General features: G+C 41.5%; 2 protein-coding genes and 1 long non-coding RNA gene across 4 annotated transcripts in view; 1 reads left to right on the top strand and 2 right to left on the bottom strand.

Annotated features, from left to right (window-relative positions):
* The window catches only part of LOC110538350, a 37,701-nt gene extending 28,134 nt beyond the window's left edge, over positions 1–9,567 (bottom strand). Inside the window, exon 1 of the long non-coding RNA XR_002475735.2 lies at positions 8,807–9,567. This is a non-coding gene — a long non-coding RNA (uncharacterized LOC110538350). The remainder of the gene's footprint in view (positions 1–8,806) is intronic.
* A 1,648-nt stretch (positions 9,568–11,215) lies between these two features.
* LOC110538351 (transcription factor SOX-10) lies at positions 11,216–19,952 on the top strand. Its single transcript, XM_021625106.2, has 4 exons — positions 11,216–11,367; positions 15,128–15,985; positions 17,553–17,818; positions 17,931–19,952. The coding sequence occupies exons 2-4, from the start codon at positions 15,543–15,545 to the stop codon at positions 18,710–18,712; spliced, it is 1,491 nt and encodes a 496-aa protein (XP_021480781.2). The 5' UTR covers positions 11,216–11,367; positions 15,128–15,542; the 3' UTR covers positions 18,713–19,952.
* A 3,207-nt stretch (positions 19,953–23,159) lies between these two features.
* Positions 23,160–25,823, bottom strand: LOC110538352 (DNA-directed RNA polymerases I, II, and III subunit RPABC2). Of its 2 annotated transcripts, none has more exons than XM_021625108.2 (5): positions 25,666–25,823; positions 25,334–25,403; positions 24,923–25,050; positions 24,082–24,153; positions 23,160–23,962 (listed from the first exon to the last, which is right to left on the bottom strand). In XM_021625108.2, exons 1-5 carry the CDS (start codon positions 25,683–25,685, stop codon positions 23,872–23,874), a joined length of 381 nt encoding a protein of 126 aa, XP_021480783.1. In that variant the 5' UTR covers positions 25,686–25,823; the 3' UTR covers positions 23,160–23,871. The 2 variants fall into 2 exon arrangements, with proteins under 2 accessions (XP_021480783.1, XP_021480782.1); XM_021625107.2 differs by having other exon boundaries at positions 24,923–25,053; positions 25,666–25,822.
* Positions 25,824–26,647: the final 824 nt, after the last annotated feature.

The raw sequence follows: 26,647 nt of genomic DNA, 5'->3' as shown, positions 1-26,647 counted from the left end.
ACGTCGATCGCCGACTTCCGCCGAAGTCGGCTCCTCTCCTTGTTCGGGCGGCGATCGACGTCACCGGCTTTCTAGCCATCTCCGCTCCATTTATTTATTAACTATATATTGATGTAAAGTCAGTCTTTTATTATCTATATATTGAGCGGCCCATGGATCAGACTCCCATACTCCCGGCCTCCTGCTTGGTAGCGCCGGTCGTGAGGGATCTGAATGCGGACATTGATCAGGTGCTGCGTACGGAGCCCGCTCCCCTCCAGAATCCCGTTGGGCGTAAGTACGTTCCGTCTGCTGTCCATGACCAGTTGATCTCTTGGGTCCACACATCTCCCTCCTCTGGTCATCCGGGGATCGGTCAGATGGTGCGCTGTCTGGCTGGGAAGTACTGATTGCCCACTTTGGACGTGAGGGTTTATGTTTCCTCCTGCTCGGTGTGTGCCCAGTGTATGCTCCGAGACACCTGCCCATAGGTAAGTTACATCCCTTACCCGTTCCACAACGACTTTGGTCACATCTGTCAGTGGATTTCTTAACAGATCTTCCTCTCTCACAGGGCAACACCACGATCCTGGTCGTTGTGGATCGTTTTTCTAAGTCCTTTCATCTCCTCCCTCTGTCTGGTCTCCATACGACCCTACAGACTGTGGAGGCCCTGTTTACACATGTCTTCCGGCACTACGGGGTGGCCGAGGATATAGTGTCGGATCGGGGTCCCCAATTCAAGTCGAGAGTTTGGAGGGCGTTCATGGAACGTCTGGGGGTCTTAATCAGCCTTACCTCAGGTTTTCACCCCGAGAGTAACGGGCAGGTAGAGAGAGAGTCAACCAGGATGTGTAGGAGCGAACCATTAAGGAGAGCTCAGCATTAAATATAGATAGGTTTAGTTGCTAGGCTGAAGTAGCAAGGACATGCACATTAAGATAAGATGACACCCAGGCCATATGACACCCAGGCTATACTCTATTTTTGAAAGAGTACATTAACCAAGACCATACGTACATTTATGACAGCTGGACGTACTATGGTCAGAAGGACAAAGGAAGAAGGATGGAAGCAAGATAACTGATGACTGACACGTGAAACATAAGCATGTTATTATAAGCATACATTATTTTTAGGACGTGAAAGGAGTTCTACCATCATTATAACCTAACCAAAAGCAGATATGAGCGTTAATGGGCGTGGACAAGCAAGCTCTGAGATTAAAAGAAAATAATGGAGAAAGGTCAAGGGAAGCTATTTTCATATAAAGGGAGGGGACTCTATATGTTATGCAAAGACAGAATCTTATAAAGGCAGGACTCTGTAATATGAGAGTTTAGTCTCTTTCCATGGAGGGTCTCGGCTCTGTTACGTTAGTGATAAGGTTCTTCCATGGAAGGGCTCAGTTTTGCTACTTTGTATTAAAGTGTATATTGAATTCACAAGTTCTTGTAAGAGTATTATATTTCTGAGACAATTCTCCACGACAGATGTGGGCAGGTTTCTGCTGTCCTATTGCCAGGACCGTCCGGGGGAGAGGGTAGCGTTTGTGCCCTGGGCCGAGATGGCACAGAACTCGCTTCGCCACTCCTCCACTAACCTCTCCCCCTTTCAGTGTGTATTGGGGTACCAGCCAGTTCTGGCACCATGGCATCAGGGTCAGACCGATACTCCTGCGGTGGACGACTGGTTTAGACGCGCGGAGGAGACATGGGAGGCCGCTCGTGTCCATCTCCAGCGAGCCGCGCGTCGTCAGAAAACCAGTGCGGACCGTCACCGCAGTGAGACCCCTAGGTTCGCACCGGGGGACCGGGTCTGGCTCTCGACCTGTAACCTGCCCTTCCGCCTGCCCTGCCGGAAGCTGGGTCCGCAGTTTGTGGGGCCATTTAAAGTCCTGAGGAGGGTGAACGAGGTAAGTTACAGATTACAACTTCCCTCTTATTATCGTATTAACCCCTCGTTCCATGTGTCTCTCCTCAGGCCGGTGGTGGCTGGTCCGCTCCAGGAATCTGAGGTGCGGGAGGTCCCTCCCCCCCTTTGGACATCGAGGGGGCCCCGGCGTACATCGTTCGTTCCATCTTGGATTCGAGGCGTCAGGCCTTCAGTACCTCATGGAGTGGGAAGGGTGCGGACCGGAGGAGAGGTGCTGGGTTCCGGTTGCAGATATTTTGGATCCTGAACTACTGCGGGAGTTTCACCATCGCCGGCCGGATCGCCCTGCGCCTTGTCCTCGAGGCCGGTGTCGGTGCGCCGCTGGAGCCACGCGTCAAGGGGGGGGGGGGGGGGGGGGGGGGGGGGGGTACTGTCACGACTTCCGCGGCTCCTCTCCTTGTCGGCTCCTCTCCTTGTTCGGGCGGCGTTCGGCGATCAACCTCACCGGCTTTCTAGCCATCACCGCTCCATTTTCCAAAATTCCATAATTCCATGTCTTGTTTTCATACACACCTGGTTTTCATTTCCCCAATCAATCTACTTGTATTTAACCCTCTGTTTCCCATCATGTTTTGTGTGTAATAGTTTTCATGTCTAGTGATGTTCGTTTAGCGCTTTACTTTCTTTTTCTGTTTTTTGAGCGCGTTTGTTTTGTTGTGCTCCCGGTTTGGAACTATAATAAAGTGCGCTTTATTTTGCATACTCTGCTCTCCTGCACCTGACTTTGCCTTCATGCACATCTTGACATGACTTTAGATCAATATATACAGTGGGGCTAAAAAATAAAATGGTCAGCCACCAACTGTGCAAGTTCTCCCACTTAAAAAGATGAGAGAGGCCTGTAATTTACATCATCGGTACACTTCAACTATGACAGACAAAATGAGAAAAAAAAATCCAGAAAATCACATTGTAGGATTTTTTATGAATTTATTTGCAAATTATGGTGGAAAATAAGTATTTGGTCACCTACAAACAAGCAAGATTTCTGGCTCTCACAGACCTGTAACTTCTTCTTTAAGAGGCTCCTCTGTCCTCCACTCGTTACCTGTATTAATGGCACCTGTTTGAACTTGTTATCAGTATAAAAGACACCTGTCCACAACCTCAAACAGTCACACTCCAAACTCCACTATGGCCAAGACCAAAGAGCTCTCAAAGGACACCAGAAACAAAATTGTAGACCTGCACCAGGCTGCGAAGACTGAATCTGCAATAGGTAAGCAGCTTGGTTTGAAGAAATCAACTGTGGTAGAAATTATTAGGAAATGGAAGACACACAAGACCACTGATAATCTCCCTCGATCTGGGGATCCACGCAAGATCTCACCCCGTGGGGTCAAAATGATCACAAGAATGGTGAGCAAAAATCCCAGAACCACACGGGGGGACCTAGTGAATGACCTGCAGAGAGCTGGGACCAAAATAACAAAGCCTACCATCAGTAACACACTACGCCGCCAGGAACTCAAATCCTGCAGTGCCAGACGTGTCCCCCTGCTTAAGCCAGTACATGTCCAGGCTCATCTGAAGTTTGCTAGAGAGCATTTGGATGATCCAGAAGAAGCTTGGGAGAATGTCATATGGTCAGATGAAACCAAAATATAACTTTTTGGTAAAAACTCAACTCGTCGTGTTTGGAGGACAAAGAATGCTGAGTTGCATCCAAAGAACACCATACCTACTGTGAAGTATGGGGGTGGAAACATCATGCTTTGGGGCTGTTTTTCCGCAAAGGGACCAGGACGACTGATCCGTGTAAAGGAAAGAATGAATGGGGCCATGTATCGTGAGATTTTGAGTGAAAACCTCCTTCCATCAGCAAGGGCATTTAAGATGAAACGTGGCTGGGTCTTTCAGCATGACAATGATCCCAAAAACGCCTCCCAGACAACGAAGGAGTGGCTTCGTAAGAAACATTTCAAGGTCCTGGAGTGGCCTAGCCAGTCTCCAGATCTCAACCCCATAGAACATTTTTGGAGGGAGTTGAAAGTCTGTGTTGCCCAGCAACAGCCCCAAAACATCACTGCTCTAGAGGAGATCTGCATGGAGGAATGGGCCAAAATACCAGCAACAGTGTGTGAAAACCTTGTGAAGACTTACAGAAAACGTTTGACCTCTGTCATTGCCAACAAAGGGTATATAACAAAGTATTGAGATAAACTTTTGTTATTGACCAAATACTTATTTTCCACCATAATTTGCAAATAAATTCATTAAAAATCCTACAATGTGATTTTCTGGATTTTTTTTTTCTCATTTTGTCTGTCATAGTTGAAGTGTACCTATGATGAAAATTACAGGCCTCTCTCATCTTTTTTAAGTGGGAGAACTTGCAGAATTGGTGGCTGACTAAATACTTTTTTGCCCCACTGTAAATTATTTATTTCCGTTTTTTCTTTTTTCTAAATTAGCAAACAAATTAGCAAAAATTAGCCCCACTGTAGATAATAAAATACTGACTTTACATCAATATATAGATAATAAAATACTGACTTTACATCAATATATAGATAATAAAATACTGACTTGACATCAATATATAGATAATAAAAGACTGACTTGACATCAATATATAGATAATAAAGGCACACCTGTGCGTTACAGTTTACTTAGTTGCCTGGAAATCTTAGCCACAGGAAAAACAAGGATAGCAAAACATAGATGCATGCACATTATCATCAAAACTTTACAAGCAATCTGCAGAATATTATAAAGTATTTGTTATGGTTGAAATGCTATTGATAAGGGCAGGATTCACAAAATGGCATGCAATGGCAAATGAATGGTTATAGAATGCCACCAAAGATCCGGCAGGTAACTAAACTCCGCTATTTTTTACCTCAGATTCTAACTCCACAACCCCCTATCAATTTCCTTTAGATGTCCCCTCACACAATTGAAGTAACTAGATTCTTCCCGTTGGCTAGCTAGTGTAGATATGAACCAGGACATACAAAGGGCCATTCATGGTGCTTGCAATACATCGACCCACACCCCTTCCCAGCACCACCACACCCCATCCCCTATTGCCTCCTCGCCCCATCTCTCTCTAGCATTTTCTCCTGCCCCTCCCCACCCCACCCCACCCTGCTCCCCAGCTGCATTGAAAGCCAGTCCAAGTTCTATCCCCCCTCCACTATTACCACCCAACCAACCTACTCCCCCCCCCCCCCCCCCCCCCCCATCACCACCAGCAACATCGGAAAAAAGAACACAAAAGAATAGGAAATTCAGTGGTAGGAACACAAAGACAGGATTCATGGCAAGCCACAGACACTCAAGAGGGGGACCTATTTAAGCGCCGCGCAGCTGCATCGATTTATTAAAAAGATGGTTGAAAAGAAAGGTCAGAAGGTCTCATGGAATGCTGAATTATTTTTATTAACCCTTTGAAGATTGGCTGACATTTTAATGAGCTTTAATCATTATTTATCACAATCAGTGAGGCATTTCTGTGAAGGATTCCATTCAGTCATTGTGATATGGTAAATGTAAGGAATCTTAAAGAGTTCAACTCTAGGAGTGCTGAGTGTCTGTGAACTTTGGTTCTAAGTGTTAATGTGAAGTAGTGGACAACAGATACACTGGGAGTCTACGTTCGAAGGGAAGATGGACTGTGTGATATCCTTGTGCTAACCTGTCAATGTCTACATCCAAGAATGGCGGTTCCAAAATTGACTTGGGGGAGGGGGGGGGGGGGGGGTGATTGCAGCAGCTTTGACTGACCTGCTGCAATGGGAAATATTTGTGCACCTGTTTGATTTTGTACAGGTGCAAAATCTGTTACCGCCTAACAGCTTAGAGCAGATCACATATTTAAGAGTGGGTAAGCTGAATGTCTGGTCTGTGGGCCATATCAGAAATGAAAAGCAAACCCCAAGAAAAGTATGGTAAAGTTTGCAGTCTGTAACTTTTCTAGTGGATTCCAAAATATCCATAACAAAGCCAGACACCAGACAACGTAGCTAAAAGTGAGAGATACATTTAAATTAAAGTAAATGACTTATTGTTCTATAATGGACCTCTGTGTTGTTTGCCTAGTCCATCTTGTCCACTGCAATCCATCTCAGCTGCCATTGCTCAGTGCCAAAAATAGGATTATGAGGAGGAAGAGTTTGGGTGTTTACTGGGCACCTTATTCAAGTGATGGATGACAGCGGAATTCTCCCCATCCCACCAGAAAATATGAGATCATTACACTAAGTCCAGTCATTTTTTTTTACCACTGACCTCTCTCTCCCTCTCCAGGTCTTTCTCTCCCCCCTATCAGATTCTCTCCTTTTGTGAGAATGCAGGAATTCCCCCAGGAATTTTCTCTGCCAGCACACAGACAAAAGGTCAACCCTTCCCTCACAGACACAAAATGATAAATATATTTGCTCTAGAAGATTCTGGTCTTTCTCTCTTCTTCTTGTTGTTCTTCTTCTATCCCTTAAGTGTTCTTGAAACAAATTTGATCCAGTCTAGTGCCACAGGATGTTGTTGATATATGTCCCTGTTGTGACCAGGTTAATGGAAGAGCACCCTCAGGTAGTGTCACAGTCATAGAACCATGAGGCCCACATTAGCAGTCTGCTTTGAGGGGGTGACCCCCTTACTCCCCTGGTCACAGACCTGAGTTCCAACTGTTTACGGTCACAACTGTCTACGGCTGCACAACAAACGGCATCATCAGTGTCACATGTCAGGTCCCTGGCACCACAGCGGATTTATGGGAAACTCAGAAACTAAAGAGACGGTTTCAACATGAACCACATTTCTACGTTGAAGGAAACATTTAGCAACATAAGTCACAGTAAAAAGCACTAAGTTTAATGTTTGCAGTGTCCTTTTTTTCCCCTACTTTTAGATAGTGATTTAAAATGATATGAAGGAGGTTTGTGAGTAGAAAATGTCCCAATACTGCGACATATTCCATTCTAAATTAACAAAGCTAAATAAACAAATAGCAAATAAATCCTCATTATGAATCAACATATAATAAATTAATATTAAATAAGTAAGAGAAGTCTCATTCTAACAACTGTTCTTATTCCATTGCCTCTTATTTTTTTATTTCAATCAATAGCATCATGTTAACGATTTGTTCTATTGCTAATTATATAATTTGACCCTATTTTTTACTTCTCTACATCTGTAAACATCAATACATTACATACAGTTTAGCACAATATTCAAATACTGGTTCTAAAGACACAACAACAAAACAGGGCAAATATATTCACCATTTTACATTTTTAAAAGGTTTACCACAAAGTTGGATGCTGTTTTATCATATCGAAAAAGCATATTTATTCATTAACAAGCGAAGTCAGAGGGGGAAGGAGTTAGGCTTCTGTTATGAAATATATATTTAAAAAATGTGTCTGACATTAAGTTTTGTTATTTTGACAAAACATTTTCCAGAATATTTTATTTAATAATGATCTGATACTAATTTAGGATTTCGACATAAATGACATGTTAGTCGTTGTATGCAACCAAAATTGAAAAGCCACATTTGCACGACTTTATATATATTTTCGTTACATCAATGCTTCCTCTAATATTCTGATAAATTAGTCCTAATGTAAAATTGAGGAAAATGTATTTCTCGTCTTATTCTGTCACGTTTGCTGCCATTAACAAAAACAATAGTCTGACCATTTTGTCCTACAACAAGCTCAGTAAATGTAGGCTACAATTAGAAAGTATAACATACCATATCCTTGAACATATTTAAAGCAAGATTCCTTAGTCGATATATAAATTTGTGGATGTAAATTAATTATATATATCCATTGATTGTTGAAGAATATAACTTATAATATATAAGCTTGTTTTAACCCAATGTTTGTGATAATAATAATAATAATACGTGATTGGATTCATATAGTGCTTTTCTACCAACTGAAGTACGCAACGTGCTTTACGTAGTTAGGGGAAAACTCACCCCATCCACCACCAATGTGCGGCACCAACCTGGGTGATGCACGGCGACCATTTTTGTTCCAAAACGTTCACCACACATCAGCGTTCAGATGGAGAGGTTAGGAGTGATGTATGCCAATTAGGAATGAGGTTGATGATTCGGTGGCCATGATGGAATGGGGCCAGGTTGGTAGATGGATTAGACGCGGAGTTTTCATAAGAGTTTAACTAATGGTGAAATTACTTATTGTTAGGCCTAAAAGCAAACCAACAAAAACAAATCGCATTGATAATAGTTAACCTGATGTTATAAGAGAATCAATTATAACGATATAACCATGTCTAACTATTTTGAGTTATTTTGAACAACGACCTTCTATTAACCTACACCAATCATCTAGGCTACTAAATGTTTACACAATTAATTAAGAAACCAGCTAAATTAAACTTTAACATTAGGCTAATCAACCAAATTGCATGGAAGCATATTCTTTGTTGAATACATAATTTAATACATTTTTTCTTTCGATAAAAGATTATAATTTGCCTAGAGGAGAACATAAAATGTAATGTCATGACGGTGCAGTTAAAATAAATATTTAAACAACAACGATTCGACACATGCGACCACAGATATGTTCATCTGACTTTTCTCTCCCTCTTAATTCACTTCAATAAATCACAACACAATCACACACAAATGCTGGGTCCTTACGGGATATTGATTTCGATAAAGAAACACTAACCACGTACATGAAGTGTATCTTTCTGAACTTTTTGCATTACAACATCCTTAGCTTATAACAAAAAACGTATAATACATAATAGACATACCAAACACTGAGGCTCGGAAATGATACGAATCACACTTATTTCTCAAATATTCGCGCCTTACAATAATAGGCTAGTCTTTTCACCCCCAAACAACATTAATTACTGATGCTCTCCCAATCTTTACTGCACACTCACAAAAACTCACTTCAATGTTGCGGCCAGGCCACAAATCCTGAAGGACCAGCCAGTCCACCGGAGTTGCATTTTAAGTTTCCCCCTCTCAAGAGCTGGACAGTGCGACAGAGATCCATAAGCAAAGTAGAGGTCTTGGAGCATTTTCCCCTATATGTGAGCGTTTGCTGAGACCCAGACAAAGAGGCGCACTAAACGGAGACATGTCTTTTTCTCTTTTTCTTTTTCATATACACAGAACTGTTTTTTGTTCCTCATTTTTTCATTTTAAGGGGATAATGGAAGGGGGTGTTCGTTTGATCACATGATTACAATTCACCTGAGATAAAACAAAGGGCGCAAAGAGAAGAGGAGAGAGGGAATGAAAGGGCGAGAGAGAGAGAGGCAACCAGACAGAGAGATTCACTCATGGTTAGGATTCCCTTATCACAGTCAACATTCATGGATAATGAACAAATAAGTGATTTTTTGGGATGAGGGGGTAGTGTCGGGAGAAGGAAATACAAGGGGTCATTGTTGAAAAGAACAGCGCATGTATTTGTGTGCGTTCGACACATAATACCCCCCATCGCTACTTTCTATATTTTCTCCAAATGCTGTTTGGTTTTAAATGTGTGCTCTGTGTATCTAAGTGACTGCGCACTGATGCAATTATAAAACTCACACATAGGATGAAGTAGCGCAGTGTTCGCCTTGGAATTATATTTAATTCCGACAGTCAGTGGCCTGCACTGGATAGTCTACTGTAGGCCTACGTTGATGCTCTATCCAACAAACCAGTGTCAGTGAAATGTAAGTTAATCTAACACAAAATATCAAAAGATAAATGCCAATAGACCAACTGTTCACTTAGCCTAGTTTGTGTGCGTAAAACGTGCGTAAAATCGATATCTAAATTAGATCAATATTTAAAAATAAATATATAACACATGTAATAAACTTGGACTGTATTGAAAGAGACAATAACGATTGCTCATAGGTGCAGCAATATACCCAAGAACATAGGGGAAATCTAAGAATGTGGAGTTGTGTGCGTGCAGTGCACCCCCACACCTCTCGTCTCCAAGTGACAGGGAGGGACTCTGATATGAGCGTGCAAAAACAAAGCATCAGTGTGTTCTCCTGAGACCCCGCTGCTAATTTAGATGATGTCCCCGGACATCACTTCAAACAGGATAAGAAGAGACACATCAAAGTCAGTTGTTGACGCGTGTATCCAGTGATGTGAGTGACAGGGTGCTGGACAAGCTCCTGTGGGGCACACTACATCATGTAGCCTATCATTCAAATCAAATGCAAATTCACACCACCAACAGGAAATGCAGAAACAGGTAAATAAATTACATTTGATAACATCAGAGAATAGGCCTACGCTCTTTCTACAAAAAAAATATGGCTTATAATAATAATAACAATAAGACGAAAACATTTCTCCATGGGAACGCGTTCAAGGTGATTGTGGAGTTGGGTAAATATCAATGTACCTCATGCGTAAATGCACATAAGGCTAGCCGGTAGTCCTATTTATAATACAGGCCTTATGAATTATTCAGAAACCCAAATAATTTTTTATTTGAAATTGAGTGATGACATGTTTTTAAGGTCTCTTTTTGGTGTGGCCCTATAAGCTTCTGCAAATGAAAATCTCTCAGTAAAGGATTGCGCATGCCGCTAATATCCCTCTCCAATACATTTAACATGACAAATGTCATAGTCAACATTGCTCTTTTATGATTTGAGCATTATATAGATATTTAGGCTATGCCTACATTTAGAGATGGAATCCCTAATTCCAAATCAATAATATAAAACATCCAGCACATTAAATCATTAAATCATTAAATCAAAATCTGCTACCCAATCTGTAATGGCTATAATGACGTATGAGAATAACATGGATCTGAAAAATCACAATGTAGAAAACATATATTTCTTACTGAATTATAGTTTTTAATCTTAACAAATGTTCATAGAAAACGGATATTTTTGTGTTCCACATTGGAATTGCCCTACTCTGATCACCACAAGAGGGTCAAAAAGTAGCACACCCCAAATATGGATGATATCACATACATTTTCCCAACAGAAAGGATTTTCCATAGGCTAGATATTGCTTTTGAGAAGTCTGAAATACCCAAACCCAAATGCAGCATCTCATTCCACAGAATCGGATGGCACTGCAGCCTAGAAATAGATAAGTAGCCTACCTAACCAAAACAATCGAGGCGTCTCCACATTATTCAGGTAGGCGTAATATTGGCATAATATTGATGCTAATTTTGACAGTGAGATCCTACCCTGCAGGAAACTGAGCAAAAATAATAATCGACCAATCACATTGATTGCCGGTTTTGCATGCGTGTAAGTTTGCTGCTCCTTTAAGACTTTTCCCCCCACTTTTTTCTTTTTCCTCACACAACGGAGCTCTTTAAGCCCCGGCGCGACACAGAGCAGGCATTCATAGAAGGGCAGCGCGAGCGAGGGGGCTAGGGAGTGAGCGCGAGCGTCACTTTGGAAACTCGGGAACACACGGACTCTCGTGCTAAGCGGGCGACCTCATTTTTCATTACTGAAGTAAGGCGCTTAGCTTTTGAAATACTTTCCTGTCTCTGCTGTTCTCTCTCTCTCTTTCTTTCATTTGTCAAATTATCAAGACATAAAGTTCATCTAAATTGTGCAGTTAGAAATTATGTATTACACCTGCATCTTTTCTAAATCATTGTTTTATTTAAATTATTAAACTATTATTATTAGGCTATTATCATTATAACTATTACCATATTATTATTGTTACATTTAAAATGTATCTTAGGATAATCCTGCTGTGTAAAGTGGGCATCGCCTGCTCTGTTATAGCAGGATATGATTATCGTGACTGGCAGGAGAAATACATGTTTAATACGCATCCCAGCAATATATTATATATATTTTTTGCAAGTGTATGTTACAGACTATATAGGTTAATACAAATAGGCCTACTGACATACAATTTCAATTATGAACCAGCTTCAAAGTTGTGTATTCCGTTTAGGTTTGCCTTGTCGTAAACGGTCCTTTCGAAGATACAATTATTTATAGACCAGTGACAAATATAGTTTTAGATATAACGTCAGATCGATCGAGTTCAAGATGAAATCAACGAAACTTTTCCCATTAACAGCTACATTTGACTCCTTAATTACATCTACTGACTATCCCAACATTCATGACGCATGGGACTATTTTCAACGATATGAGGCATTTGACAAGTATTATGCCTATTTATTCGTGAGTATTTACAGGTTGACTAATATACTCATTTTACTCCATGTGTAACTCTGTGTCGTTGTATCTGTCGAACTGCTTTGCTTTATCTTGGCCAGGTCGCAGTTGTAAATGAGAACTTGTTCTCAACTTGCCTACCTGGTTAAATAAAGGTAAAAAAAAAAAAAAAAAAAAAAAAAAAAATTCATTGAGAGAAAGTTAGTCAACAAGATCATCCATTTCATAATGCGTTAAAAGCTGGACGTGTTCTCGTCATCTCTGATCAGTGGTTCGTGCCAACAACCTGTTCAATGCATACAATATTCTAGACCTGCATCAGAACACAAACTCGAAGGCCAAATTCACGATAAAACTCAAATAGGTCATAGAATTGTCACGTTTTATTCAATTGTTTAGAGACAATTGTTTTGGAATTTAAAAAAATCGCAGATTCAGATAGGCTATTCCACATTTCTGGATATGTTAACGTTTCTTATTTTATTATAATAAATGAACACGTTACAACTAACTAAGGGAAAGAGACTACAGCATCAATCATGGGAAAATATTTTCGTAAATCAAGGGAAATGTATTGTTAGGTCAAGCGATAAGAAGGGCTTTGGAGTCCACTTCTTTCATGTAAATTAATGACGGTTGCTATAGAAAAAGTCAAATTGATGGAAAGTTAGACATCATAAACACCAATTTAAGAGGAATGTAGAGAACAATCAATATACTGTAGGCTTCATAATATATATATATACAGTAGAGCCTATAATGACAATAAATTAGATACGAGTTTTCAATGTGGACGAGCAGAAATTGGCATTTAACTCCTGCTTTAATAATCACAGGACAGACAACCCGTGTGTCTTTCATAGTTCTGAACTAATCTGAAGGACAACCTGGTGAAAATACTTTCTTTGTAAAAAAATGTGCTAATTGAAAGAAATTGTCAATATTGAATCACATAGGAACTCTGTTCTGGCTGCAACCAACTCGAATGGGCGAGCGCACCAAGACCGGAGTTGTCATCAATTATTGTCGCCTTATATGTCCATTACAAACCCGTTATTAGCCTATACATACACTACATGACCAAAAGTATGTGGACACCCGCTCTTCGAACATCTAATTTCAAAACCATGGGCATTAATATGGAGTTGGTCCACCCTTTACTGCAATAACAGCCTCCATTCTTCTGGGAAGGCTTGCCACTAGATGTTTGAACATTGCTGCGGGGACTTGCTTCCATTCAGCCTGGCTCGCAGTCGTAGTTCCAATTCATCCCAAAGGTGTTCGATGGGGTTGAGGTCAGGGCTCTGTGCAGGTCAATCAAGTTCTTCCACACTGATCTCGACAAACCATTTCTGTATGGACCTCGCTTTGTGCACCAGGGCATTGTCATACTGAAACAGGAAAGGGACTTCCCCAAACTGTTGCCACAAAGTTGGAAGCATAGAATCATCTAGAATGTCATTGTATGCTGTAGCGTTAAGATGTCCCTTCACTGTAATTAAGGAGCCCGAATCATGAAAAACAGCCCCAGACCATTATTCCTCCTCCACCAAACTTAACAGTTGTCACTATGCATTCTGGCATCTTCCAAACCCAGTCCATTGGGCTGCCAAATGGTGAAGCGTGATTCATCACTCCAGAGAACACCATTCCACTGCTCCAGAGTCCAATGGCGGCGATCTTTAAACCACTCCAGCCTATGCTTGGCATTGTGCATGGTGATCTTAGGCTTGTGTGTGGCTACTCGGACATGGAAACCCATTTCATGAAGCTCCCAACAAACAGTCCTTGTGCTGACATTGCTTCATGAGGCAGTTTAGAACCCTGTAGTGAGTGTTGCAACTAAGGACATACACATTTTTACCCATTCTGAGCATTTGTGTGGCCTACTACTACTTCACGAATGAGCCGTTGTTGCTCCTATATGATTCAATTTCACAATAACAGCACTTACAGTTGATCGAGCTGGCAGAGCAGACATTTGAGGAACTGACTTGTTGGAAAGGTGGCATCTGACGATGGTGCCACGTTGAAAGTCACTGAGATCTTCAGTAAGGCCATTCTACTGCCAGTGTTTGTCTATGGAGATTGCATGGCTGTGTGCTCGATTGTATACACCTGTCAGCAACAAGTGTGGCTAAAATAGCGAATCCACTAAATTTATGGGTGGTTGAGGTACAAGATGAGATGGCACAGTCCCGCCAATGCTCTGATAATTCACCACCAGTATGTCAGTATGTCAGTGGCATCCATCCACATGTTACAAAGGATCAATTGGGCACAAGAGAGACAAGCATTATGAATTTAACTTCTACAATATGACTGATTCAACGATTAAATCAATTCCAAAACAAACAGCCTATAGTTTGTTATTACAGTTCACAAGTTCGCTTAATCAAAACGTTAAGGTCGTGTTGGCCTACACAGGCAGGCGTTGATTCTATCGACAAAACTACACATTTGACCCCAATAGGTCGCATACAGACACATGGCCTATACTTTTTCAAACAGACAGTGTCCAATTCACACACGCGCATACACACGTACCCACGCCAATTTATATTTCCAGCGCCAGCCCTTGTTTATCTAAGAGCTCCGAGGTATAAATCGAAGCCCTGTGCTGGTGCGGGCTCATATTATTCCAACACTTTCTCTCTGGGGAGCTTGCAATAAGTGCCAAACCTTAAACAGTAGCTTGTTAGCAGGAGTCGAGGCCTGGGCTCGAATAACAGACCGTCTGCACTAACTGTATGGGCTTCAGATTCACTTCTATATCCTAATTCCGAATCATTTTTATTACATCCTTTATATGCTAATTAAATGAAAGTATTCTGAGCAAACAATGTACCACAAACCCAGAGGTACCTTATTGCTATTATAAACTGGTTACAATGTAATTAGAGCAGTACACATACATGTTTTGTCATACCTGTGGTGGTATATGGTCTGATATATCAAGGCTGTCAGCCAATCAGCATTCAGGGCTCGAACCACCCAGTTTAATAATATGTTCTATATTTCACTCACTAGGGTATTGTTTTCTAATACATACTCTACTTTATGTCCTTTGCAGTATTTAGCTAAAGGACTACAATTTCAAAGACTGCACAGGAGAGGACACTGTTCAACTGGAGCAAGAGGTGGGAATCAACAGGTAAACTGGGATCCACAATACGCGCTCAGCGTAAGATACCAGCAACACGGATGGAAAGAACTTTGATGAGGAATCCTAACAGAATTTTAGAACGTAGACTGAGAGTTGAGACTGACTGGGAGTTTATATAAAGGAGACCTCGAGTGACAGAAGCAATCCTTTCGTTTTAAACAGGCATAGTTTATATTCCTGAGAAAGGGTGAACTTCTTCATTAGTTCAGACATAGGGATAGGTCTAGGATTAGTAGTTGAACACCCATAGGCCAAGAAACTATACCCTGTGCACGTTCTGTTACTCACTTGAGGGAGGAAGCTTTCTTGGAAGAGGGGAAAGATGTCGGGAGAGGAGCAGAGTTTATCTGAGTTAGAAATGAGTCCAGGGGTCTCGGACGACGGTCACTCCTTGTCACCAGGTCACTCCTCCAGTGCAGCAGGCGGAGGAGACTCCCCCCTGTCCGGTCCGCAGCCCCAGCTAACAGGGGTCGGCGACGACGCCCTATCCAATGTAGCTGGCGGGATTTCCATCAAGTCCGATGAAGACGACGATCGCTTTCCTATTGGTATCCGCGAGGCAGTGAGCCAGGTGCTGAACGGCTACGACTGGACTCTCGTGCCAATGCCTGTGCGTGTAAACTCCAGCAGCAAAAGCAAGCCGCATGTGAAAAGGCCTATGAACGCCTTCATGGTGTGGGCACAGGCCGCACGGAGAAAACTGGCAGACCAGTATCCCCACCTCCACAACGCGGAGCTCAGCAAAACCCTCGGGAAACTATGGAGGTAAGGGAAAGCGTTTATTACAGCGTCGGTCCGCTTTGATTAACAACAATAAACATCCAGGGTTACACAAGTTCAAATGCGTTCTTAGTCACAACATTCTGGGTCAAAAGTTCAAAGGACACCTCATGCTACAGTAGACTTGAATTATGGACCCATAAAACATAAAAACAACTTAAAAAGTCATAGATTTTTAGATTTTTCAAGGCAGGTTCCCTTCTTTACAGCAATGAGTTTCTCAATCAAATTAGCTGAGATATGTTAAAATAATATTCTACCAGCTCAGAATAAAGCTTGTAAAAGCCCACAACCTAATAAAAAAATTTAAAAAATAATGTTGATTATGTAGCCTACAGAAAACTAAAAACATGTAGTTCTGTGTTTTTTTGTATTCACATTATAGTGGCTGGATATGCCCAATTTCATAACCCACTTAATTCATGGTGGTGTAGGAGGGAGATGGCTGCAGTGGGAATCACTGAGGTTTTTGCAATCCCCTCATCTATATATTTTAAAGCACAGACCATTATGGCAGATATACACTTTTACAGCCCTGTCATTTGTAATTGAGAGTGACATATTAAAGAACCTACTATGTAAAAAGATATCCAAGATGTTACTGGTCAACGGGTTGAATGGCTAGTTCGGTCAGCCTTTAAAACACAGATATGGAGGACTGTTGCTAGGTCAGACAAGTGCGTGCTGATGGGAAGGCCCAGAGAGGCTAATTCATTAACCTTATAAGAAGGCAACATTAATTAGATAAAGACTTGACCTTGAGCCTGCGCTTGATTGTTTAATTGGCCAAGAAACATGCTGAACTGGGAGTCTCAAAGGTCAGTGTTTTCTCATGCCAGTCCCCCTGACTCCACCATCAGTAATATGGATTTATGTTACGTGCACAGGATGCATCTTTAGCCTGTGTCTTAATTTCATTACAGTCCAGCCGAAAATCCCCTGGTGTGGGCAGGTTTTCTGATGCAGCTGTGCAGATGGCGGATCCGATTTAGAACGAGATGAAAACCAAATGAATGTTTCAGAGGCAAAACTGACGGTAGAAATAATCTCCACAGTAGAAATATTGTTGATTGTTGTTTTCTAAAAATGTTTTAATGCTAATCAAGGAGAATAGCAGCATTTCCTATGAGTGTGTTGCCATTACACCAGTTAGACGTTAAAAAAAAAGTAAAATACAAGAACACTTAGTAGATTGAATATAAAAGGTGATGTGTCCTAGTTGACACAGACCACCTGGTAAATAAAATGTCATTATTCTTCTATTGGAGTTGGACAAGGTTATTGACCTCTGGGATGTGGAGGTGTCAAAGGAACCAGCACTGTGTCACTGTTATCTTAACACACACATAACGGTCATCATGTTATCAAAATACATGCTGTTAAATGTTCTCAGACTACTGTAATTTCCTCATTCAAACAGAATGGCTGACTGCATTAGAGTTTGACACATGCATCAAATCAGCAGCACAAAACACCTCTACTTTAAGTTCCTCCTGACTGAAATTAAAATGTTCTATCATTGTTATTTCAAAAACTATTTTCTCCCTCATAGGCTCTTGAATGAGAGTGATAAGAAGCCTTTCATCGAGGAGGCGGAGAGGCTGAGGAAGCAGCACAAGAAGGACTACCCGGAGTACAAGTACCAGCCACGCCGCCGCAAGAATGGCAAACCCGGCTCCGGCTCTGAAGCTGACGGCCACTCTGAGGGTGAAGTCAGCCATAGCCAATCGCACTACAAGAGCCTCCACCTGGACGTGGCTGCCCACGTCGGGGGGGCGGGGTCTCCTCTGGCTGATGGACACCACCCACATACTGCAGGTATGCCACAGAGTCTGATCAGCCCTATCGATGCAGTTTGTCACACATCCCCATTCTAAATAATATACCACAAGCCAGGCTGACAATAACTCTGCTTTGTGTCTCCCCACAGGCCAGAGCCACAGCCCTCCTACACCACCCACCACCCCCAAGACGGAGCTCCAGTCTGGGAAGTTGGGCGATGGGAAGCGGGAGGGCGGTGGAGCAGGGAGCTCCCGTGGGGGAATGGGGGTAGGAGCGGAGGGTGGCTCTGGATCAGGGTCAGGCAAACCACACATTGATTTCGGAAACATGGACATCGGTGAGATCAGCCACGAGGTGATGGCCAACATGGAGCCCTTTGATGTGAACGAGTTTGACCAGTACCTGCCACCCAATGGGCACCCGGGGATTGGACAGAGTGCTGGGTCTGCGGCAGCAGCAGGGTCCTCTGCATCTCCCTATGCCTACGGTATCTCCTCTGCCCTGGCCGTGGCCAGTGGACACTCTGCAGCGTGGCTATCCAAGCAGCACCAGCAGCATCATGCCTCACCTCTGGGCTCCGACCCCTCCAAGGCCCAGATTAAGAGTGAGGCCGGCTCGGGGGGACACTTTGCTGAAGCATCCTCAGGGGGTTCCCATGTCACCTACACTCCCCTCAGCCTGCCCCACTACAGCTCTGCTTTCCCCTCGCTGGCCTCCAGGGCCCAGTTTGCAGAATATGCTGACCACCAGGCCTCGGGATCCTACTACGCCCACTCCAGCCAGGCCTCAGGGCTGTACTCTGCCTTCTCTTACATGGGGCCCACGCAGAGGCCCCTGTACACAGCCATCACTGACCCGTCCAGCGTGCCACAGTCACACAGCCCCACGCACTGGGAGCAGCCGGTCTACACCACCCTGTCGCGGCCCTGACAAAGACCGGGAGCAGAGGGCTCTGGTGCAGATTTGGCCCCAACGGCAGACCCACAGAGCGGAGGAGACCTGGGTTGGAGGCAGTGGGGAGATGGAATCCCCTCCTGGTCTGGCCCAGATGCAGGAAGGCCTGTAGGGTCCAAGGAGGAATGGAGATCAGATGATTTTATGGGGTAACGTGTGGTGTATAACTTCAATGTTGAGTACTCGGAGGGTTGGATAAGAGAATAAATCAAATCCGTATTCAAATCTAGAGGCTTATCGTTGAAATGGTTTTATGATGTAAAGATGTCAACAGTACAGAGTGCCAGGGCTAGCCCATCCATCTACATCTCAGGCATGTTTAAAACAGATGAATTACATGATGTAATACAATATCCAATATATAATCAATGACATATTCTGTGATTGGCCTAGAGGCATATTTCCTACAATTTCTTGTATCGACTGAACCGCATACGTAAAATGTATGCTCACATGACTGTAAGTCTCTTTGGATACATTTGTCTGCTAAATGACATACAGCGTATAAGTTGCCTATGTTGTAATTGGAATATACTGTAAAACTATAACAAAGGGCATACAGTCCAGAAAATCTGTTTCTACAAATGTTTTATAAATTAAAATGACCAAAGTTTTGAAACCAAAACTAAAGAAAGAGAAAAATATTATTTAAGTTGTTTCTCTCTGTATGACACTGTATTACAGTACTACATTGATGTTGAATTAAGTACAACACATTTTTTTCTGACCTGATTACAGCTCTTTGGTGACATACCCTCAACACTACATTGATTTATCAACCTCAATATTTTTTTTCCCATGGCACTGACTATTATATTGATTCAGCATTGTCTCTTTAACACAGAACATTTCAAAACTGAATAGCGAATAAGAAGACAATACTACATAATGATTTGATATAATCATCTTCTATTAACCAAAATTGAGGTCATTAAGTATGTATCTTCAGTAGACATAATACATTATTTTCATTGTTATAAACTTTACTATTAATGTCATTATATTGCCAATGTTTTGCCATTACTACACTGAAAGTCTGCACCACTGCCCTCACATTTTAATTAATGGTTTGACATTCAACATGTGTCTATACACTGAGTGTACAAAATATTAGGAACATCTGCTCTTTCCATGACATAGACTGACCAGGTGAATCCAGGTGAAAGCTATGATCCCTTATTGATGTCACCTGTTAAATACACTTCAATCAGTGTAGATGAAGGGAAGGAGACAGGTTTAAGAAATATTTTTAAGCCTTGAGACAATTGAGACATGGGCTGTGTACCATTCAGAGGGTGAATGGGCAAGACAAAATATTAAAGTGCCTTTGAACGGGGTATGGTACTAGGTGCCAGGCGTCCTGGTTTGAATGTGTGAAGAACTGCAACGCTGCTGGGTTTTTCATGCTCAACAGTTTCAGTTTCCCGTGTGTATCATGAATGGTCCACCATCCAATGGACATCCAGCCAACTTGACACAACTGCAGGAATCATTGGAGTCATCATGGGCCAGCATCCCTGTGGAATGCTTTCGACACCTTGTAGTCCATGCCCCAGCGAATTGAGGCTGTTCTGAGGGCAAAAGGGGCTGCAACTTAATATTAGGAAGGTGTTCCTAATGTTTTGTACACTCGGTGTACCGTATTCAGTGTAAAATGTTAGATTTGTAGATAGTTGTTGTAACATTTTTGCTACCTGTTTATGGCTTTTCTGAAATGCCATCACAGAAACACAGTTGCTTGAGATTGAGTGATTAACAGCATGCATGAATGAGTTCTCGAGTCTACAGAGGGTAAGATCTCAAACTGGCCTTTATGTCATGAAATACCAACCCCTTGTTTGCAACAGAATAGCAACAATCCAAAGGGTTATTTTCTAAAGAAAGGTACCAAGAGACAACTCCAAAATAACAGTACCTGTAGTTAAAGTTGGATGCCCCTTCATGTTGTAATGTGAAATAATACCTTGTATGTTTATTTTATTCTAATATATGTGATTTCAATTATATTATTTTAAATAATGGTAGTGCTTCCTTTTGACCCAGAACTACTTTTGGGCCATTTTTGTACATTATGTCTTGAGTGTAAGAAGCACATGACATTTCATTTTAGATCCTACGTCTTGCTTTAGGAATTGCTTGTTCTTATGAATATTACAATGATTATTTATATTTGCTGGTATTATGTTTTTATGCTCTGTTAACAGGTTTTCTTCACCATGTTGAAAACTCTTGACTGTTATTGTTGTTTTGGTGTTTTGTGTTTTCTCAGTAAGTGTTGCCAGCAGAACAAAACAACCTGTAAATACTAGCAGAAACAAGACCCTAGCGACGTGATGACTAATGAATTCCTCTCACACGAAATAAAACTCTATTCTTTCTGCTTTTGTAAAAGTCTCTCTCCACTAATGTTTTTATACCAGCTGCCTTAAGAAAGGTAAGATGACATTGGACAACAAACAGTGAATTCCAATATACCATAAATGCTACTTGCCAAAGTGAATTATTTTCTTATTTTCCTCACATTGCAGAATTAGGCTAGGGTTAGGGCTTGGGCTAGGTGATGCAACAACAGCAGTTATGCACAGCTTGGAGTAACTCAATCATTGTTTTATACACTTAACAAAAGCAATTTCAGCGAATGGATCATGGCTAATTCAGTTAGGCTGAGTATGATTACAGAATATTGAAAACCATGGCAGCCCTCATTCATGAGCTCTAGGCACAGAACCCTTTTGCTGGATATTGCTGTTCTTTGCACAGGCTATACAGCACCATACAGACAACACTGAACCCCACTATGGTCCACTGCTCTGACCGGTCCCACTACACGCACTTCAGCAGTTTAAATCATGTGTGTGTATGCCTATGTCCATGCTTGTGTGTGATTGTGTGTTGTGGGTTAAGCCTGACTCTAATTCCCTCTATTTAATCGGCCGTGTGATACTTTGGTAAGACAAAGAGAGCCATTGAGAGGAAGCAGTGAGTGGAGGGAAACGGGGCAATGAGGGAGCCATACCCATAACTGCCTGGCCTGTAGCTCGCTGGGATACAAAGGGACTCTCATACTGGCTGCACAGTCTCTGCACCCCCACACTCCCCTCCCTGCTCAGGTTGGGACTGTAATGGGATTAAAACATTCCAAAACTGGAGAGAAAGAGATAGAGATGTGGGCAAAATGCTTGTATGATGGAGGAAAAGAGGGAGGCTGCAAGATATTCAAATGTTGTCGTTTCATGGAATGGGTATAAAAATGGACAGAAGTTTCCAAGCAGAGGTGAATGGGGGGGGACAAGAGAACACAGGAGGGTGTTAGGTAAGTGTAGGCCCAGGCCAGACATTATGCACGTACGCCATCATCAGAGTGGATCTACCCCAGCGATGCCCCCTTTTCTGTGGTTGAGGAAATGGTCATGTGAAGATCTTGGGTCCCATATGCCGTGCCATCCTCAGGCAGGGAGTCTTCCAAATTCATTGAGACCGAAAAAGACAAGCAAAAAAAAAAGATACCGCCAATGCCATTCCCCATTGTGGACCTCTTAAATCACGCTAAATATAGTTAAGAAATTAAATGTGGATGGTTGAACAAGACTAAAATGAAATGGTTTCCTATAAAAAAGCGTGACAGGCCAGAAACTGCACAGCCCTGGTTGACCAAGGCAAAGATCTATTTTCTTCCTGCTTGACGTGGGAGTATCCCTCTTCTTTCCAACAGCTTTCTTTCTTTCTACTCCTTCGGCCTGTAGGAGAATGTCAGCCCACTGTAAGGACTAGAGTAAAACTAGACGGGGGTGTCATGGCCCCTTACACCAAATCTGCTAATTGGGCAAGGGTCCCTCTCCCAAACTTGGGTAGGGGTCGTTACGTCAGTAACAACCCATTTCCACTAAAACAATGAACTGACTATGCTTGTGTGTTTGAGTGTGTGCAGATAGCTCTCACCCTCTTACTTGTTCTATGTCAGTTTCAGTATCTGTCCATCATTGGGAGGTATGAGTACAACTTTCTCGATAATATAAAAGAGTTGTTTGACTGTGGAACTCAAACTGGAGAAAGAACACTGTTGTGAAAACATATCCATGCGATTTGGGGTGTTGGGTTGGATAGGTGCTTTATCTGTACTAAGTGTACAATTCAGAAGATCTAGGTGCAAGAGCTTTGTACAGTACAGAGTAAAAGACAACTGATACAGTAAAACCCAGCGCAACACACAATCCTTCAGTCTATAATTGTGTTTGGGTCATGTCAGTGTGACTCAGTACTTCAGCCAGCCTCCAAGAAAAACATATGATGTTGATATCTCAGAAATATGACACAGATCTCTTAGAAATCTCAGTTCTTGGGAGGATTATTTAAAGACATTTTGCTCAGAGCATAGTTGAAATTGTTTCAGCAAGTTATTCACTCAAATTAAATTTGTGAGTTGCACCATCTGTAGCAGATATTTAATTACAGATGTTTTGCAATTAACACTGCATGAAAAAATTCCAAATACTTTTTTTTGATTTAAACCTTATAAAAACAGTCAGAGACCTGCATGCAATAAGTCAATTGTGTTGGTAAGAAAAATACAAAAAGTACTTTCTTACAAAACAATTTAATCACAACAATAAAACAAAGAGCTCTTTCACAACAACTGCTCTTCCCGTCATAAAACTATTCAGATTCATAATCACAATTATATGTTTTCCTAACACAATGTAAATGTAGACATGAGTTACAATTCTCCCTTATGAATAACAGCTGTAATAACAGCACATAGCTTTTAGAAGCCCTACTTTCACTTCATAGAGTGTACATGCTTCAATACTTTCAAAATAAATGGAGATACAGTGGGAGGGGTCACAGGCCTAAAATGTAAAAAGTCTTTTTAATTGAGGACTTCACTCTGCAGGCTGCCTGTAGAGCTGGTTGGCCCAGTGCAGGTGAGGTTATAGAAAAGGACCAGTATGTATGTAGGCATTTGTTCCAGCCAAGCAGTAACACACAAGATTTGACTAATCAATGAATCATAGTCTTAAATAGACCCTGACTAGTTAAATAAGGTGTGTTAATGTTTTCTGGAACAAAAGTTTGCACTCACACCAGCCTAGTGGGTTGCGAGGTAGTCTGGCCCTGCCAGTCCTGTTTGGTCTGGCTCAGTCTGTGATGATGAGCTCGTCGCAGCCCCAATCTTCATAACTGCCATCAGGAAGGTACCGCCGGATGATGATGGGGATCTTCCTGCACCTGTAACGGTCACACACTCAATCATATACTGAAGAGTAACAGGCACTCTCCAAGTATCAAACTGTATAGACTTCTTCCATCATAAACTAGAAAAAAAAACGAGATTAATCATAGCTTACTTTAGCTCTTTCATGGCAATTTGCAGAGGGTCTGTCTCTCCCTCCAGCTCCACCATGACTGGGGCACACATCCTATATCACAGAGAAAGTTATGAATAGTGACAACATGACAGAGATAGACTATACATTCCTCCACATACTCAGCAGATTACCAGTCACCAACTAAACCTGCAGTTGACACCCGAGGTAGAGAATATGGCAAGAGCACAAGGTGAGTGGTACCTGTAGTAGTGGCAAAAATAAACATCTGTTGTAATATGCTGGGAACATGGCATCCACGTGGGAGGAGATTTATCTTCCGTGTCCACTGCTGTCATTTCTTCCCTTTGTTGTACATCTTGTCAGCCATGCTGTAGGCATCAAGCTCCATCAAACATTACGGTGTAAGGTTGTGATTCACGTTGGTTTTGGAAAGTTGTTGTAATTCTGTTCCAAAACAGCTAGCTTTATGTTCGTATTTGATCATTTAGAAGGCAGTCAGTTGTCATGTGTATTATGGTAGTGTTTTTAGCTAGTTGAGTCCTAGTTTCTCTGTTTCAATATTGATATTCACCTTTAGACAAATGACTGTCTTGAGTAAAGGCAAGACATGGGTGGAATCATACATATGCATTACAGCCATGTAAGAGATAAAGGTCATCTCCATATCGTATTTTAATTAACTTCCAAAATGTTAATTTGAGAAACCCATAGATGGTTACTAGCTCTCAGCTAAGAGGCTTGACACGGGCTCTTTTTAATTGACCGTATTCACAGGGAGTCAAGGGCAGAAAGACATTTCAGGAAAGAAGCGGAGGTTTCACTTTCCTAGCGTATTGCAACACTGCTGAGGTGTACTCACGCTATCTGGAGGGCACGTGTCCCCAGCACCCTGGCCCTTTCATATTTGGTCATGTATTGGGTTGTGATCCTCTTCTGGTTAGCCTGCGACCCCTCCCCTGCAGGCAGGATCTTCACATTCTCTTGGTCCTCCTCGTAACAGGTCAGGACAACAAGAAACAGACAGAGAGTGCAAAGAGGAAGAGGTTGGGAGAATTTTTATAAATTGAGTTTGAATTTATGAAATTGTTGAACATTGAATAGGTGACAGACAGTAATGGATTGATTGTAGTGAAATAAAAAGCATCCGAGGAATATGACAGATGACAAGAGATTACTAAAACACTTTAAATCTGTCCAGATACAATGACACTATTAACTTTAAGAGTGAATACCTTGCTAACTACGAATAACAAATAGGTAGCAAACTCACATCTTCAACGTTTTCCAGGTCATCCAAACCCTCATCCTCTTCAGCGTCATCAAAGTCTCCATCATCAAAACTGCAGAGGTAATAAGAGTAAAGAATAATACACGAAAACGTGGAGAGTTGAGGCAACGTGAGCGAATTTAACCAGATAGATTTAACCAGATAGATTGGTTAACATGATTCATGTTCTCACTGGGAGAAAAATGAAAAGGTCACCACGTTGACATAAAATCAGAGAACATGGAAGGTTCCTACGTTGAGTCTAAAAAGACATGCGTTGTACTTTTAATAAAAAAAAAATAAAAAATGTAGATAACAATATTCTATATACTTACTCTCCTTCGTTGTCGGACATGTTCCCTTACTTTATTTTTTTTAAACGAGTGTTTTTATAGCGAATTTCAAGACGCTGCTGTTAACATCTAGACATAAACCGTTTAACCAACTTCCGGTCGCGTAGTGCGTCGACTTAATTGGTAGACTATCAACTGCACCATATTATATAGTTCCGCAGAGCGATTTAACGCATGAACGAGATATGTAAAAAAAAAAAAAAAAATGTATAGGTTAAAAGTTAAAAATATATATTTAGGTTTATTTTTCCAAATGTATTATACTAACTAAACGTGTATTTTTTTTTTTAGATCGTATAATGTAGTTTTGAGCATGATAAAATACTTATCATCAAGAAATGGTTAATTCCCACATTGGGAGACATAAATAACAAAGATCTGAATACAGTGTGAATCTAAATCTCACAAAGATCTTGCCCAATAAATCAGACTGTGCAGGCAATGGAAAGCATCGCCACAATCTGGAGTAGCAAAGACTTTTTTCTTGAAATATACATTTGGAAAAAAAAACACACATTCAAATTACATTTAAAACATTATCAAAAGATTATGATCATACAAATGCATTCTGTTCATACAAAGTACAATGTTTTATTAAATATAATTTAACAAAGTTGAACTGAAAAAATAAATCCCATTCGTGAATGATTCTATGCTGCAACTCATCATAGGCTGACTACGGCTTTACGGAATGCAGGAACAATCACATCTTGTGCAAAAAGTGCAGTGTAAGGGGGAGGTATAAATGGGGATAGTTTTTTCACTTGGGAAGAAAATCCATATACTCTGCATCAGAGGCTTCTCTTAATTCTTAACCACTCTCATCCACAGTCCAAGAGTCTTCATCTCTTACCCGTAATCTTCATTCATTATTATGAGACATTATTATGATTATGAGACATTACATTGTGGCTCAATGTGTTTTTGTTAACAAATATAGACCTATTTGTTCCTTCCTTATAGG

This window comes from Oncorhynchus mykiss, chromosome 12, assembly GCF_013265735.2.
Source record: "Oncorhynchus mykiss isolate Arlee chromosome 12, USDA_OmykA_1.1, whole genome shotgun sequence".
In the NCBI taxonomy this organism is placed as follows: domain Eukaryota; kingdom Metazoa; phylum Chordata; class Actinopteri; order Salmoniformes; family Salmonidae; genus Oncorhynchus; species Oncorhynchus mykiss.
The sequence above is the reverse complement of the archived record's forward strand: the minus strand, read 5'-3'. Positions and strand labels throughout refer to the sequence as shown.